Raw genomic sequence first — 17,734 nt, 5'->3', positions numbered from 1 at the left:
CAGAGTGACTCGATAGGAATTTTCTCAGCCACAAACCTGTGCAATGGAGGAGTCACTGTCTCACCAAGAACTGAGCGGGTTTTGAACCTTAGAAGTGCTGTGAGACTGTCCTTGGACCAGTGCCCCAGTCTCTTCCCTCTCAGCTTTCGAAATGGCTTCCGCTTTTTTTCCTCCTCACCATGGAGTCGTGCAGGTGGAGGTATTTGGTTTATGTCTTACTGGTCTGTCACCTTTTTCTACAAGCTCTCAGTTTTCTTTTTGCTGCCTTTTGGATTTCCGAAGCTCCTCCTTATGGTTTTCTTTGGAATGGAGTCTGTTTTCCCCCTCTTATTCTGACCCTTCTCTATCACTCCACCGTGTTTTCCTTATGTGGTAGATTGAGCCTGGAGAAGATCTGATCTTTATTGAAGGACAGGACTGCTAATCAGAGGCATCCGTCACTGTAATGCCCAGAGCAGAGACAAATCTGCCTTCCCTGTGTGGAATAACAACCCTTCCGTATGGAGAGAACATTCCAAATAGAGACACGAACCCACAAACTCACTGTGAACATTTTGCCCCTTAGAATCATCACCTTCCTCTACACAAATGCATAGTATCTTTATATTTATTGAGTCAATAATAATAATTACTCTCCAAAGAAAATTATTCTCTTAGAAGTATAAAACTGAAATAAATTCTATTCTTTTACTAGGTTATTATAATTTCTCCATCTTTTATGAAAACAATTGTCACGGCTTGGTGAAGGAGCCACTCGTTTGTTCCTGGCCGCTTAGCCCCAAAATAATTACACAGACACCATATTAATTAAAGCACTGCTTGGCCCATTAATTCTAGCCTCTCATTGGATCACTCTTACATATTAATTTAACCCATCTCTATTAATCTGTGTGTCATCACATAACTGGGGCTTACCGGCTAAAGTTCCAGCGTCTGTCTCCAGCAGGGCTACATGACGTATCTCCAACTACTCCTTTCTCCCAAATTTCAGTTTAGTTTTCCCTGCCTAGCTTTTTTCCCCTATAGCTCTGCTATAGGCCCAAAGCAGTTCCTTTATTAACCAATGATATGTGGGAGTGAGATCCCACATAAACTGCTTACAACATTTTTTATAATCTACACATGAAATAAAGCATAACAGCAGCTCCACTCATGAGAACTTCATATTTCAAGAAAAATTGTGGTGTAAAAAGAGTTTTCTCTGCCACATCATGCTCTCTGTCCTTGCTCTGATTTTAAGTGGCTCTTCCTGTGCACATTTACAGCACCAACGTGACCTTATAGGATGCACACAGAATGCTGAAATTGTTCACCACCATGAAACAGATGAACATATCTATCAACTCACATAGGTACTTATTTGAAAAGACCAGCTAAAATGTGCTTTTATAACAAAAAAATCTAGACTGTGACACCGTTTTATTAAGTATAACCTGCAGGTTACACATTAGTTCTCACACTCGCTCACCCTGCTGCTTTTTCTCATTTGATTTACCTCTCATTTTTTTCCCCCAAACTCATCTTTTTAAGACACCATTCCCTGGCACATGATAATCCTATAAGAAAAGAACCACTACAATCAGTTCAACTCACTCCCTTCCTTTGAATTAACAATTCACTGTCTGTGCCATTCTCTTCCTCTTCCTACCAAAACCAAACCAAACACACAAAAATCTCTCACATCCTCAATCAGATCAGCCCACATTAGTCCTGAGCCATGGTGATGCCCAGAGCACAGCTCCCACTTTGTGTTGATTTGAATGCGCTGTGTCTTCCACAATCTCAAGCTTTTGAGTACTTGATCCCCACTTGGCGACCTCTGCTTGGGGAGGCATGGCACGTCTGGACTTCCAGGAGAAAGTATGTCTCTAGGATTGGGCTTTGAGGTTTTTAAAAATCATACATCATTCCCAGTACACTCTCTCTGATTCCTACTTGTGGTTCAAGATGTGAGTTCTCAGCTGCTTCTTCGTCTGCCATGTTCTCATTCCACCATCATGGACCCTAATTCTCTGGAACCCGGAACTAAAACAAACTCCTTGTTCTGTAAGTTTCCTTGGCCATGGTGTTTGATCACAGCAACAGAAAACTAACTAACTCACCACTCAAAGAGAGGAAGAAATCCTTATTGACTTTGGAACCAAATTTGAATGGACATGGCTTATAAAATAGGGCGCAATATTATACCCATTCCGTGTTCTCATGCGGAAGCACTTTGATGAAGTTGTGTAATAGTAAAACAAAGGGAAGTTATTAATCAAGAGAACTTTAAAATGCATTGGTGGATGATCAAGGAGCAAACCTTAGCCAGGTAGACAGGCCTCACTTGATATCTGATAGCAACTTTCTTAGCCTTGCTTTGGTGGGGCATAGTGGTTCATTAAGTTGATATTTTATTTATACAAGTTTTTTTTTAGTTTGTTTATCAAGATATGAGGACTGATACAGAGATGGACAAGGAATAGCTCTTTAGGGATAAAGATAGTCCCAAAGGAGCATGTGCATTGACCCACAGCCAGACATTATGTTGAGTCTAAGTTGGGCATCCTGTTGGTTCCCTCCCCTCAGAGCTCAGGGAACCCCATGGAAAATGGGCAGAAAAGATTGTAGGTGTCAGAGGGATGGAGGACACTAGGAGACCATGGCCCACTAAATCACCTAAGAAGGGCTCACATGGGTTCACAGAGACTGAAACAGTAAAATCTGGGCCCGTGTGGGTCGACCTGAGGCCCTACACATGTATGTTATGGTTGCTAGTTTGGTGTTTGGGTGAGGCACTTCTAACAGTGGTAGTCGGCGTATCTCTCTTTTCCTGCTCTTGGTCCTCTTCTTCTCCTATCAGGTTGTCTTGTCCAGCCTCCATAGGAGGGTTTTTGCTTTGTCTTTTGTATCTTATTTCGTCCTGTTTGGCTGTGGTCTCTAGGAGTCCTGCCCTTTTCTGAAGAAGAAACAGAGGTGGAACAGATCTGCAGGAGAAGGAAGCTGGGTAGGATCTGGGAGGAGGGGGAACTGTAACCAGGCTACCTGGATCAGAAACATTACAGCCTCTCTAATGTCATTAAAGTTTTGATCAGTCCAGCAGCCTTTGCACACACAGCTTCTTTTTCCAGGAATTTTCTTTCACAGAAATGAGGTAGACATTGAGAAGTAATCAGTCTCTTTAAATCTCTTTGAGTTAATTCACAATGATACATGAGCAGCTCATAGGTGTCCCGGACTTAAGTGTCTTTTAAAGAGAAAATTCTATTAAGCTGTACAGTTAATGTGAATCAAATGAATTTCAGACAATTTGAAGAAATATTTCATAATAGAGGTCTTTCTTCAGATGTAAGAGTACCAGACTTATTAAACAAATAAGAAAGATAATCAGTTAAACTTGAATTTCAAATCACTATCACTGTCTCAATGCCCCGCTATGCCTATACTGAAGGCCAAAAATATACTGTGTATTTCAAATCCAAACTTAACATTTTATGTATGTATGTATGTATGAATGTATGTATGGGCAACCTGTTTGAGATTTGAGTCTTTAAAAATTCTTACCTTTATTTGTTTGTTTGTTTGTTTGGTGTGTGTGTGTGTGTGTGTGTGTGTGTGTGTGTAGAGGTCAGAGGACAACTGGTGGAAGAGGTTTTTCTTCTTCACCATTGGGCTCCAGGGCTGCAAATCAGGCTAGCCAGCAAGTGTCCTTTACCCATCCAGCCATCTTGTCAACCTCCTATTAGGATGTTTTAAGTCATTGAGATCATTCATAATCTCACTGACTCACTGACATAAAACCCACCTGGCCTCTTCTAATCCCCAGGCTGGAAGCTGAGTCCCAGGTGAGGAGCTGGTGTTGCAGCATCATGGACACATGCTCCTCCCACCCAGGAATCGATGCAGCAAAGAGCCGCAGTTTCCACCACATAGACCCTTCTTTTCTCTTTCTGTAGCATCTCCAGATCAACTGCTAATAACGCCCCGCCAAGCTTAGTAGCTTCAGCAAATGATTGTGTTGAGAATAGAGTTGCAGGAGGGATACTTGAGAATTAAGTAGCAGAGAAAGTAACTTGGCTGTAGGCTTTTGCTGAATGTTACAGTAACATTCAAATTGTTTGCAAAGTTTCACAAACACATGCAATTATGCTATGACAGCTGTTATTGAGAATATGTTACTGAGAATAACCAAAATGATTTTTTCATAGTTAAGGAATTTTAGAAAACATACTGAACAGAATAAAAGGCATGGATTAAAAATATCATTTCCTGCAAAAGTTTTTATTTTGACGATACCATTTAACAGTTCTTCACCATTCAGCCTTTGAGCAAAGGGCCAGAACGTCAAAACTAGTTAGGTCAAAAGAGTGAGGGACAAGCACGGAACTTCATGTTCTGACATCTTACATGTCTATGGTGTTGACTTTAATGTCCAAAAACAATATTTGCGATAAGCATTAAAATGTGTGTGTATTTTAGAAAAAAACACTCTGAGATTTCTGAATACAGATTATATCATGTTTACTGTTATTTTTGAATGTGTTAGTAATAATTTAAGATACTGCTACTGCTCCTTGTTCTTGCACACATACAGACACACAGATACACGCAAACACGCTGACTTGTAAAGTCAAAAGAGGGTTTCCATCCTAAGGATCAATGCTGCAATGTTTAACCTCCATTTCTATTTTGGGACTTAAATTCATGACTCCATTAAAGTAAGAATAACCAAATCCTAAAATAAATCAAAAGCTTGGAGCCTGTTTCATAGAGAAGCTTGTGAGAACCATTATCTTCCTCGCTGTAACTCCCCACTGTACTCTTTTTCTCCCCGCTCCCAGACAATCTTTAAGATCTTGCCCATGGCATAAATTAAATGAATATTTTCAGAATGTACAAAATTGATTGCACAAATCATGTGTCATATATCAAGACAAAAATAGATTTGGCTCAGTGTTCCAGCTGCTGTGACAGATGTCCTGGCATCTGGTAGTGTGTCCTCTGTACAAAGTTACCAGTCATCCACTGGTGGGCACACAGAAAGCTTAGAACCTCCTGAAGGGTGTCTATAAATCAGAGCAGTATACCACAAAAGCAAGACAGGGCGACTGACTTTAAATTTCAGATTAAGAGCTACCAAGTACAATTTTAAATAATAAACTGACTGTAGTTTTATATCATAAATTATAAATGCTATGTAGAGGAAATTAATTTAGTTAATTTTAAAATTAAGAAATTATTTCATCTTTCATGACTTGTTTCCTATAAATTCTTTCTGCATACTCTCTGCTTAAATGATTCTTTTTTGAACAGGAGTCAGTAGTGTTAGAGATAGAATTGTATCATAGACTAGAAAATTGTGCAGGGTCCAGATGTTATACATAGAATCCTTCCCCATCAACTTGCTGCAGCCCACACACTGCTGGTCTGAAGTTCTCCTAACTCGGAGAAATGGCTGTGTTCCTTGATCATTTCAAGGAGTCTAAGTGTGGACTGTAGAGAGCCATTTGCCAGGGTAGGTGATCTGTGGTTAACACTCCTCTCTCATTCCTTCTCAGTCTCCTTATGTCTGCTATGGCACTTTGCTGCTTCTTTCTGGCTGTCCCATACTCCTTAATGCATAGCAATACCTTGGACACCTTGGCTTTGGGATGAAGCCATTCATAAGAATTACGAGACTAGGAAGGGCGTCTTCAAATTAGCTTTATGTGAAAGAGACATCCACCTTCTACAGAGAATCTGGAACATTTCATGTGTCACACAATTTAAACACCTTTCTTGCTATAGCAGCTTATAGATTTCTCTTGAGCCATTTTATATCCTGTGTTGTCCAAGCAATATCCACAAGAAATGAAAAGTGAAAATCACACAAAAATATAATTCTGAGCTCTTAAAATCACTAATGCCTTGATATACAGAAAATATTTTGCCACAGAGTGCATTTACTATCTCTCAGGTAATCAGTCTAATTGTGCCATGTGTCCCAGAAGTGCTTTCATACAGACTGGGAATACTGGGATTAAAACAACTTTCTACATCTGCTCTTACTATGTTATCTTCTTTTTCCATCTGAGAGAATTATACACAGCAAATCTGCCTTTTGTTTTTGCTTATTTCCATTATTATTTCATAGCAATAAAGAGGAAAATGCTGACCCTAGCAGAATCCTAAATTCCTGTAGGCTGCTAAGAATAGCTACATAATACCCACATTTTCGGCACCATTGGCAAACATGACTTGCATTGCCGGGGAGAGGAGCGAGTGTGTGACATTTCTACTGCCTGTATCTTTGGAGAGTTTATAGTAATATGGTTTTTCCAATAAAACTAAATTGATACCTCCAATTTCTACAGACAGTGAAATGGAAAGAGGAAAATGGGCGGGAACTAACCTTCTGTTAAAAGTCTTCCTTTAGGAAGTGCACCCTTAATTTCTAGTCGGTAAGCTAGAGCAGTCATGTCAGACTTCCTGTGCCACCAGCCCAGTTCTTTCTTGTTATCTCAGAATAACACAGTGAAAGACAACAGCATTTCTAGAAAATCTCTGTAGCTGGACCATCACTCCGCTCACCATGATATGGCTGTCTTTGAACCTTTTAGTGGAAGACTTCTTTACTAAAACACCTTTTTTTTCAAACTTCTTATGGATTCTTTGTGGATTTCACATCATACATCCCAATCCCATTCATCTCCCCATTCCTTTGTATCTACCCTCTGCCCCTTCAGCCTCCTCCCCAAATAAAATTTAAAAGGAAAGAAAAAAATCTCATGCAGAAAACTGTAGCGTGACATAGTGAGTCGCACAGTGTACCCCTCAGGCCAAACATCTTTACTTGCAAGTAATCGTTGCAATGAGTCTTTGGTCTGGCTCAAGGCCTCTGGTTTCTTCTGGGTCCTCACTGGGACTCCTCTTGGATATGGTGGTGTGGGTGAGAGAAAGATGTCCTCCCTTCCTTACCCCTCTCCTTCTGTAGCAGTTGGGAGGGCTGGCCTCAGGGCATGAGAATGATACTAAAACATCTTAACTCAAATAATTTGCTTATAATTGGTATCATTAGGTGTTCTTTGCTGTATGTTTGTGTATGTATTCCCGTGGGGGAGTGTGTCCATGTGCTTATGCATGTGTGTGCTCATGTGTGTGTGAACATGTGTGCACAGGGGTTTATGTGTGTGTGCACAGAGGTGTGTGTGTGTGTGTGTGTGTTCCTGTGCATAGGAGACCAGAGACAGCAGATTTTTTTCTCTGCCACTCTCCACTTAATTTTTGTGACGAGGTCTCTCTCTCTCTCACTGACTCTGAAATTCTTGATTCTGCTAGACTGACTGTCCAAGGAGGCCCATGATGCTCCCATTTCTGCCTCTCCAACATAAGAATTACAAGGAAGACTACTGCACTCAACTTTTTTCATGGGTACTAGAGATTTGAACTTAGATCCTCACGCTTGCATGACAAACACTTTACTGATTGAACTATCTCCTCAGACCGCTCTTTTTTGATTCCTGACATAAGCTGATTGGAATTCTTTGAATTTTCCTGAATTGCCATATGATTGGTAGAGGATCCTGAATTCCAGTTTATGGAGGATCTTTGGTCTGATTTTTCTATTTGTCTAATGATGCTGTTTTCTTCACCCAGAACTATAGATGGAGCCTTTTACAGCGCAGGGTATCTTAATCATAGGCAACATTTGTGTCTGGAAGACAAATATTCCAGATCAATTAAATCTATTTAGCAATCTAGTCTTTGATCTAGTCTTTGGACTGCACTTGCACAATAGTAAGCACACTGGGTCAAATATCAATCAGTCAGTACTTTTAGACCTAGAAAAGTCTGTTAGATGCCTCTTGACCTTCAGTGGATGTGTCTTCTTATTCTAGGATCCAGGTTAAGGAAGAAACACCCTCTTTGAGACATGCCTTTCTCACAGCAAAGAAACCGAACATAAGGCTGCCTGGACACACAATGACTCTGTGAAAGCTTCCGCTTGATTCAAGTCTATCTGTCTCATTACACCAGCCAGTGAAAGTTTATTACTCAAAATTATATAGCAGCAAGAATATCATATCAGGACTTCCACTGGTTGGGAAGACCTGCAGGTTATATTGCAATACATATAGGCCAATAATTTTCCTCCAACTAAGTGAATAGTTTGGCATCAACCACAACCAAATACTAGCAATGCCATCTCACCTCATCAGATCTACCTTGGCCTTGCTGTGTTTTAAATGTATTGGTAGATGGGCAAGGTTAGAGTCTTCTCTGTCTAGGATCTAGTCTTCTAGGTATTCTCAGTTAGATTGTCATCTGTCTATGACATTACACTCTCTTTCCCTGTTGCAAAGAAGGAGCGGCAGGCTGTATTCCCGCCGCCCGCTCCCGGCTAGCTTTACCCGAAATAATTACACGGAAACTGTATTCTTTTAAACACCGCCTGGCCCATTATCTGTAGCCTCTTATTGGCTAACTCTTACATATTGATCTAACCCATTTCTAATAATCTGTGTAGTACCACAAGGTGGTGGCTTACCGGGAGGATTCTAACCCGCGTCTCTTGGGTACGAGAAGCATTGCGACTGCCTCACTTCCCTTCTTCCCAGCATTCTGTTCTGTCTACTCCACCCACCTATGTTTTGACCTACCAGGCCAAGCAGTTTCTTTATTAATTAGCCAATGAAAGCAACAAAAATACATAAGACATCATTTCCCAAAGGGAAGACTCTCTCTGCTCACCCATGCAATTCTCTCCCAGGCGCTGGAATATCTAATGTCACATTTGTGATACCTTAAGATCCTTTGAAAGATTAAAAATGTCATTAACTTTAATCAGAAACTCCAAGATAATAAAGACCACACCATAGAAAAAATAGAGAAAAATGTATATACACTCATAATACATATAAAACAGAACTTACACAAATTTATAGTTCCAAAAATTGTCAATGTATAATGGATTTTCTAATAGTTAAGTCTCTTAATTCAAGAATGTTTCAGTACTTTATTCTGTTAAAAACATCACTTGAGGTTGTATGCGGCAGTACACACCTTTTATCTCAGCACTCCTGAGGCAGAGGAAGGCCTCTGTGAGTTCAAGGTCAGCCTGGTCTACAGACTGAGTTCCAGGACAACTGGGGCTAGTAGAGGAAGCCTGTCTCAAAATGAAAGAAATGTTGCTATGAACATAGTTGAGCACATGTCCTCGTGGTATGATTGAGAATCCTTTGGGCATATATCCTGAAGTAATATTGTTGGGTCTTGAGATATTTATGGCAGTATTGTTTGTCATAGCCAGAACCTGAAATCAACTTAAATGCCTCTTGACCAAAGAATGGATAAGGAAAATATGGTACATTTATACAATGGAGTACTACATGCAGAAAAAAATAATGACATCTTGAGATTTGCAGGTCAATGGATGGATCTAGAAAACATATTAAGTGAGGTAACTCAGACCAAGAAAGACAAACATCATATGTATTCACTCATAAGTGGCTTTTAGACATAAAGCAAAGAAAACTAGCCTACAATTCACAATCCCAAAGGACCTAGACAACAAAGAGGACCCTAAGAGACACATACATGGATCTAATCTACATGGAAAGTAGAAAAAGACAAGACCTCCTGAGTGAATTGGGAGCATACAGAACATGGGAAAGAGTAGAAGGGGAGGGGAGAAGAAGAAAGGGGAACAGAGAAAAATGTATAGCTCAATAAAATTAATGAAATTTTAAAAAGCAAAGCTGCTGTCAACATAAAAAGAAATGTTTTGTTTTTGTTTTTTTCTTAAGAATACATCAAGTGCACAACAAACCTTATAGAAGTAACAAGTAGTTGAGTGAGCCAGGGAGATGGCTTGGTGGATAAGGGTACTTCCTGCACAGCCTAGTGACCAGAGCTTAATCTCAGGAATTCACTAGAGATAAAAAGAGAGGGCCAACTCCACAAGGTTGTTCTCAGACTTCCAGTTGCACACCCTGGCACAAGTCTCCATCATACACACCACACACACACACACACACACACACACACACACACACACACTTCACACACAGAGAGAGAGAGAGAAATAGAGAGAGAGAAGAAGAAGAAGAAGAAGAAGAAGAAGAAGAAGAAGAAGAAGAAGAAGAAGAAGAAGAAGAAGCAATAATAAATATTTTTAGTAATTTTTGTGAGATGATAACATTAAGAAAAATATTTTACCTGGTTTTATTACTTTGACAGTGGAATTTTTGCGTAGTGACCCAAACCATCTCATCAAGAAGTGATCTATATGCCTGATGTTCTCAGAATAGTGGTAGGGCTTGCAGGAGCTGACCATCATTATAGTAAGAGTCAGGCTTATTCTCAACATATAAACTAAGCCATTTTAGAAGACTGAAATACATGGGGAGCCACATAAACTTATATAACATAATATACTCAAGATATATAGATATTGTATAGCTGTATCAATTGACACTCATAATTAATGGCCCTAATTTTTTTCTTATAAAACTGCTTCTCTAAGGTGACTCATTTTTACTGAATAGAAAGGTTTGATGTAACCACTTCTGTTCTATCCACACAACTTCATGGAAAATGAACCCTGTTGTTGCACCCTTTCTAAAAGACAGAAGTTGTTTACAAAAAACTATGTACTTAAAATATGCCTTCATGCAAAAACTAAATATATACATACAAGAGAAACTGCTAAAGCTACAAAAGAACAAAGATGAGACCAAGTGGGTTAACAAAGACCCCAGATTAAATGCAAATGAGGAGAAAGAGGATGCCCTCACATACTCTCAAATTTGTTCACTGTCGAAAAATAGAGAAGCAAAATCTATGTTAGGCAGGATTGTCAGGCACCACACAATGGTACCTTGATCAAGGACAGATGGCAACAACTCGGTGCTGGCCCCATGCAGAGGAGAAATAAAATCCTTACTCATGAAGGTGTCCCAAACTCATGGGTTTTGTGGTGATGGTGGTGTCAACAGACTTCTGCTGCTGTCAGTACTGTAGAGCCTGTCAGTAGGTTTACATCATAACAGTTAGTGATGACAACAGCAACTCTGTCACCATTTGTGAATTTTCTGTACTACTACTTTCTGATCATTATTGTAGCGTATCCTTGTACTTATAAAACATTTGCTGTAAAAGAGAAGGGTACATTGTGCTGACAGCAGCTTCATACATCTAGGTTTTTGATGCATTGATGTTGAGTGACTCACCCATACCATCTAGTTCTGTTTAAGTAATGTATGATGCTTCCACGATAAAATTATGAAATCTGCATGACAATGGAAGGCACTGGGAAATGTGCTAAATGAGATAACACAGCCTCAGGAATGCATATGCTACATGTTCTCTTTCCTATGCACATCCTGACTTTTACCTGTTAACATGTGAGACTTAGGTGTCAGTACGTGTGGGTGAACAGCAATCAACTGGAGGGGTCCCATGAGAAGAGAAAAAAGCTTTAAGAGATGGGGAAGTGCTATCGCACAAATGCCGTGTGAAAGTGGAAGGCCAAAGCCTGGGGAAAGGCAGAAAGATACAGCAGGGACAGGACGGGGAGATGGTATGAGTTTAAGGGAAGGAGGAGAATCAAACAAAACTAATTATGAAAATGTTATGAAGAGTTACTCATGAACTGGGTAGGTGGTGGCATATGCCTTTAATCCCAGCACTCAGGAGGCAGAGGCAGGCAGATCTCTGTGAGTTTGAGGATAGCCTGCTCTACAAAGTGGGTTCTAGGGGAGCTAAGACTGTTACACAGAGAAACCCAGTCTTGACAAAAACAAACAAACAAACAAAAAAAACCTAACAACAACAACAACAAGAAAGGTTACAGGCGATATTATTATAAGCTGAAAAAATAAATAAAATAAATGAAACTGAAATAGAATGCATATTAATATGTTTTCATTAAAAGCAGCATCAAATAATTTACATGGCACTATTATTTGTATATATGATTAAATAGGATGCATATGAAAATGCATATACTCATATAGCATGGACATATTACCTCCCTGGGAAAATATGCAGGAGACAGGAAATAGCAGTTAATACTGAGAAAGAGAAATGTGGTGGGGTGGAGACTTCTTCCCACTGCACTCTGTTACGTGGTTTGAATTTATACCATTTGTGTAGATTATAGTTCCTATCAATAAAAATAAAAACCATGTGTGTTTGTGTGTTAGAATCCTTCCTTAACGAGAAAAGCAGCCATGTTTATTGGCCTTGAACTTTTATTTCCGAATAAATAAATGCCAGTATTATCAGGAGCCTTATGGGGGGAATCAAGAGTTTAAGATAAAACATTGAATTCTACAGGCCCTCAATTCATCACAAGTAGACTTAAGAGCCTCTGAAAAGTTCACTTAATAGGTGGAAGGTGCTAAAAGTGATACAAATCCTATCTTCTCCCTGTTCTTCCACTTAATAATATATGGTCCCAGACCTCACAGAAATTGGTGCCTGTTTTTTTTTTTTTATGTGAACTCTGAGGTCCAAGAAAAGAAGCCAAAGAAAATGATTTGACTGTAGTGTTCTATTACAGACCTAGATAGCAAAGCGACAACTAACCGTATCTGAGCGTGGTGACTTTATGACCTAATGCTCTATCCAAATAAAATCTGTACCGGAGAGAGCTCAGGCTCTGGGAAGTTTGGCACAACTATGTGTTTGAAATTTGAGCTCTTATTAAATATATTTTAAAAGGATACACCTGAGATTTGGCCTTGAAGTCTGACTCCGTGATATGAAGTTGAGATTCACCAGGGTTCTCATAATATGTGCAGTCTGTGCACTCTGCAAGAGATTTAGAATTGCTTCACTGAGGAAGCCACCTTGTTTTGTGAACTCAGGACCAGCTGCTATCTCCTGTGCTTATAGCTTTCCCTCCAGTTTAGTTCATCTCCATCCCACCCATGCCAGTGGCGTTGGGCCCAGCTTGGACTGTATTTGTCTATGTGCTCAGGTAGACTCTACCAGGATGATGCAGTTCCCAGATCTCAGCTCCACTGGCTCGCATCTCAGAGTAGATACAGGCACGATTGGGACAGCAAGGGCTATCTGACTGTGTGACCCTCTGCTAGATGGCAGCCAGCTCTCACTTGTTTGTCCTCCCTTGTCGGCCTCCAAGGCTGGATTTGAAGTCTTCTCAAAGACAGATTCCTCCTATCCCATCCTTTTGAACTGACTAATCTCTTGTCCCATGCTTCTGTGGCCATTAGTATTCATCATACAGGTGGGCCTTGGGCTAGACATTCCATCAGTGACCTGGTGACAGTTACCATAATGTATATATAGCTGTACTGAACAAAATTTTAAACCCATAGCTCAGCTCCTTTATTAGTAAAACACAAGCACAGATATACTTGGGTTCTTGGCTAAAGCTCAACATAGAGAATACATTTGTTTAAAAGTTTTATTTAGAGATGCCATCTCAATTTGGGGGGATATTAAATAGTGAAGTCTTCTGGCTCATATTTCTAGATGAGCATTTATAGATACTAACATCTTCTTAATGCTTTTGGTCCCTCCCGCCTTAGGAATCTCACATGAAGAGTAAATCGTAACTAAAATGTGCAGGATGACAAGATGGAGCAAACAGTGCTTGTACCACCAGGACCTGACAGCTTCAACTTCTTCACCAGAGAATCTCTTGCAGCTATTGAAAGGCGCATTGCAGAAGAAAAGGCTAAGAATCCCAAGCCAGACAAAAAAGATGATGACGAAAACGGCCCAAAGCCAAATAGTGACTTGGAAGCAGGGAAGAACCTTCCATTTATCTATGGAGACATTCCTCCAGAGATGGTGTCGGAGCCTCTGGAGGACCTGGACCCCTACTATATCAATAAGAAAGTAAGTGTTTTTATTAGGTATATTTTGTCACTAACTGCATGCATTGGACTTCTGCAGAAGCATCACATACTGAATTAAATTAGCACAGCCTTAACCATCTTTCTGCTTAAAAAAATGAGACCACATTTTGTGGGTGTTTTATACATATTTATGAGAAGTAAGTAAATTATATTATACCATATGGAGTTGCCCCAAATACACCAGGACAAAAAAATCTAAATATAAGTGTAAGTTGTAGGCAACTAATTTAACAAATTAAAAGATTCTCACTGAAGATTACATGTACTAAGCAATTTTATGTGTTTTTGTACCTTGAAATCTTGAAGTCACCCTGAGTTATGAAAGACCTCAAAATGTACTGTGTGGATTTCTCATGGAAGAAAGTTTTACAACACAAGAGCTTTCAATTCCTTTGCCATGTTATAAATAATAAGTCAAGTAACTTTTTGTTTCCATACATAATATAGTCATGCAATATACAAGGGCATTTTGTTGTTTTGTTTTCTTGCTTGTTTTTTTTGGGGGGGGGGGGAATTATTTATTTTGGCTCATGGTTTTCATATATCAGACTGTTGGGGGCATTTTGCAATCAAACCATGTCCGTGTTCCTTCTAGCATATATGGGCTTCGTCTTAACTGTATTATGTCTGCAAAAGTCTGCCTCCAAACTAAGTCACAGTTTCACCCTGACATGAACTCTTGGGAGACACTGTCTAGTCTATTACACTTGCTAGTCCTTAACAGGAGGGGTTGTAAAATAACTTCGATTATATTCATCCACCTGTATTCTAAGCCTCTATAGCTGTGTGTATACCAATCATTGAGGCCTTTCTGAGTAATCATCACTGATGTATATTGTTATTAACGCTTTCGTTAGTTCTTTGAGTTTGGATGGCATTCACCCTTCCTCAGCCCTTCCCAGGTCCTGTCCCCACTCTTTTCCCACTCAGCTTTGTGTTCTTTTTAATCCTTCAGTCCTCTAATATTCATAGTTGTGTAGTCTCCAACTGAATTATGGTGGTTAGCTTAATAGAAGCTGCACTTGGAGAGAAACTGTCTTCCCCTCTTAGCAGTTCACAATTACCAGCAGCTCCACAGCGAGGGGTGTGCTTGTACATCCAGATCCAGTCTGCACCATGGGATTTGATCTGGCTTGCACTTGCATGGGTCTTGTGCATGCTGTCCCAACAGCTGTGAGTTCTTACGTTCAGCTCCCCTACAGTGCCTTGCTAAGACACTTCTCTTGTAGTTTTTCACAATTCCTGACTCTTATCCTCTTTCCCTGATCACCTCTCTGAGCACTGGAAGGAGAGGCATGGTATTTATATTACATTTAAGGATGAGAAGTCTCTAGTATCTTATTCTCTAGATCTTGGCCAGTTGTAAGTCCCTGTGTAGATCACTATCTACTGCAAATAGAAGTTTCTCTGAAAAACATTATCTGTGGGTACAATGATAGGTCAATAGGAAACGGTTTAAGGCTATGTCCGTTTAGAAGTAGGTTCCTCTTGCTAAGGCTTATGATCTACTGAGCTATAGGTTCTCTGTCCCAGAAATGGTTCCAGGTATGGGATTGGTCTTGTAGCTTTGGAATTAAACCCAACCAGAAAGGGGTTGGTTACACCTGTGTTGTTTGTGCCACTAGTGTTCCAGCTGGCATGCCTTTCAAAGTCAAAAGCTCGCAAGCTTCACACCTGGGTAAGACTGATGAGTTCTGAAGGAATGTTCCCCTCTGGCGGCACGCACAGTACTTCATAGCACTATGAGGCCAGGCAGCAGTGATGATTTCTAGCTTCGGAGGAACTGCCGCACTGATTTCCATCCTGGGTACACCAGTCTACAGTCCTCCCAGCAGTGAATAAATGCACCCCTCTCCCAACATCCATCCTAGCATTTGTCCTCCTTTATTTTTGTTTTCTTTTCTTTTGTTGTGTTTTATTAACTTAGTCGTTGTGATCTAAAACTTTAATGAGGTTTCAATCTGCATTTCCCTCAGGATGTTGAGCGTTTTAAAAGTATTTTTCAGACATGTGTATCTATCATAAAAGAACTCGGTTTAATACCATCTCTCTTTTCTGTTCTTTTTAATTGGATTGTTATCTTGTTTTGTTTCATTTTTTGAGTTCTTCATATTTTCTAGATACTAACTCTCTATCAGATGTATAGTTGCCAAAGATTTTTTTCCCCATTCTGCAGGATGGCTCTTCATTCAAGTGAGGGTGTTCTTCACTGTGATGTACAGTTTTTAAAATATTTGATCTTTTACTAGAAATGTGTTGAAATTGATAAGAAATAACAAGAATCTGAAGGACATACATATTCGTATAATTAATATATGAATGTATATAACTTTTATTTTCATTCTTGAAATAAATATTTTATATTACACCTAAAATTTTATTTTCACCATGATTTCACCAACCCCTTTCCCCATAGAAGCACAGATGATAGAACCAAAGAAACATTATTGGTTGTCTTTTACATTTATGGCTTTAGTTAATTTTGACCAAGCACAATACATTTCTAACTTCTTAACGGATAGCTAACAAACAGGAATTGTAATTATCTAAGCAAATAAATGTTTCCATTGGCCATGAACCCTAAAATACTCCAAACTTTCAGAGACAGCTTACTATTAGCCCAATTCTGATCAGAACAAAAGCTGCCAATAATGGCAATTTTGAGTGACAGAGAATGTCTTAGAGTTTCTATGGCTATGATAAAACATCATCCCCCAATGTAGGAAGGAGGTGGGGAGAACTTATTTCAGTTTACAGTGCCACATCACAATCAGCACGCAGAAAGTTAGGACAGAAAGTCAAGAAGGAACCTGATAGCAGGAACTGATACATAGGCCATGGAAGAGTGCTGCTGACTGACTTGCTCCTCGTGGCTTTCTCAACCTGATTTTTTTTTAATAGAACCTAGGACCACCTGCCCAGGGGTGACACCACAGCAATCGATTGGGCTCCCCACCCCCGTCAATCAAGAAAATATACCATGGGCTTCCCCACAGACCAATCTGGTAAAGGCATTTTTTCAATTGATGTTCCCTCCTCAAAAATGACTTGATGTTATGTCAAGGTGACATAAAACCAGTCAGCACAAAGGTTATTCATCCCATAGTTGATATTTATCAGAAGTAAGTATGAGGAGTTTATGGAATAACGACCCGCATGTGTGCTACACAGAACTTGGTTCATCCCATGGATTGTGTTTGTTTATTTATTTATTTATTTATTTATAGTTCCTAGAGCCATGCAGTGTGTCAGAGGCTTCTATGGTAAAGGTTAGAAAGCCCTCTCCTTATCAGGCATCTGCTTCCCCAAATATGGAGCCTCCAATTCCCCAGTAAAACCCACCATCTAAAATTTGTTACAGTCACCAAGAGGAGGCCTTGTCAAAATGCAGAACTGAGTTCCAGCAGGCCAGCTCCGATGCTGCAATCTTTCTTTTTAAATCTGTAAACGAATGGTTTGAGTAAGGCCACAGTGAAACATGGTGTCAAGGGTAGTCATTCATCAGGTGGAAACCAGACTATCTTAGTCAGTGCTGGATTACTGTGAAGGGACACCATGACCTTGGCAAATTTTGATAAAGAACACGTTTAACTGGGACTTCCTTACATTCAGAGGTTTGGTCAATTACCATCAGGACAGAGAACATGGTGGCACACATGCAGACATGGTGCTGGAGATGTAGCTGATACTTCTACATCTGCATGAGAAGGCAGCAGATAGAAAGAATCATTGGGCCTGACTTGGGTTTTGGAAACCTCAAAGCCTGCCCCCTGTGACACACTTCTCCAACAAGGCCACACCTGCTCCGAGGACATACCTCCCAGTCCTTCTCAAGGAGTGTCAGTCCCTGATGAATAAACACTCAATTATTTGAGCCTATGGGA

The 17,734-nt window shown here is 39.9% G+C and overlaps 1 protein-coding gene across 3 annotated transcripts in view; it reads left to right on the top strand.

Moving 5' to 3' along the window:
- The window catches only part of LOC125394876 (sodium channel protein type 1 subunit alpha), a 140,247-nt gene that overhangs the window by 51,829 nt on the left and 70,684 nt on the right, over positions 1–17,734 (top strand). For all 3 annotated transcript variants that reach the window (XM_087900027.1, XM_087900028.1, XM_087900026.1), the window contains exon 2: positions 13,518–13,830. In XM_087900027.1, coding sequence (XP_087756153.1) covers positions 13,567–13,830 — 264 coding nt within the window. In that variant the 5' untranslated portion in view covers positions 13,518–13,566. The remainder of the gene's footprint in view (positions 1–13,517; positions 13,831–17,734) is intronic.

This window comes from Myodes glareolus, chromosome 21 (genome assembly GCF_982192425.1).
Source record: "Myodes glareolus chromosome 21, mMyoGla1.1, whole genome shotgun sequence".
In the NCBI taxonomy this organism is placed as follows: domain Eukaryota; kingdom Metazoa; phylum Chordata; class Mammalia; order Rodentia; family Cricetidae; genus Myodes; species Myodes glareolus.
Note: the sequence above shows the minus strand (reverse complement) of the source record. Positions and strands in the feature narration are given on the sequence as shown.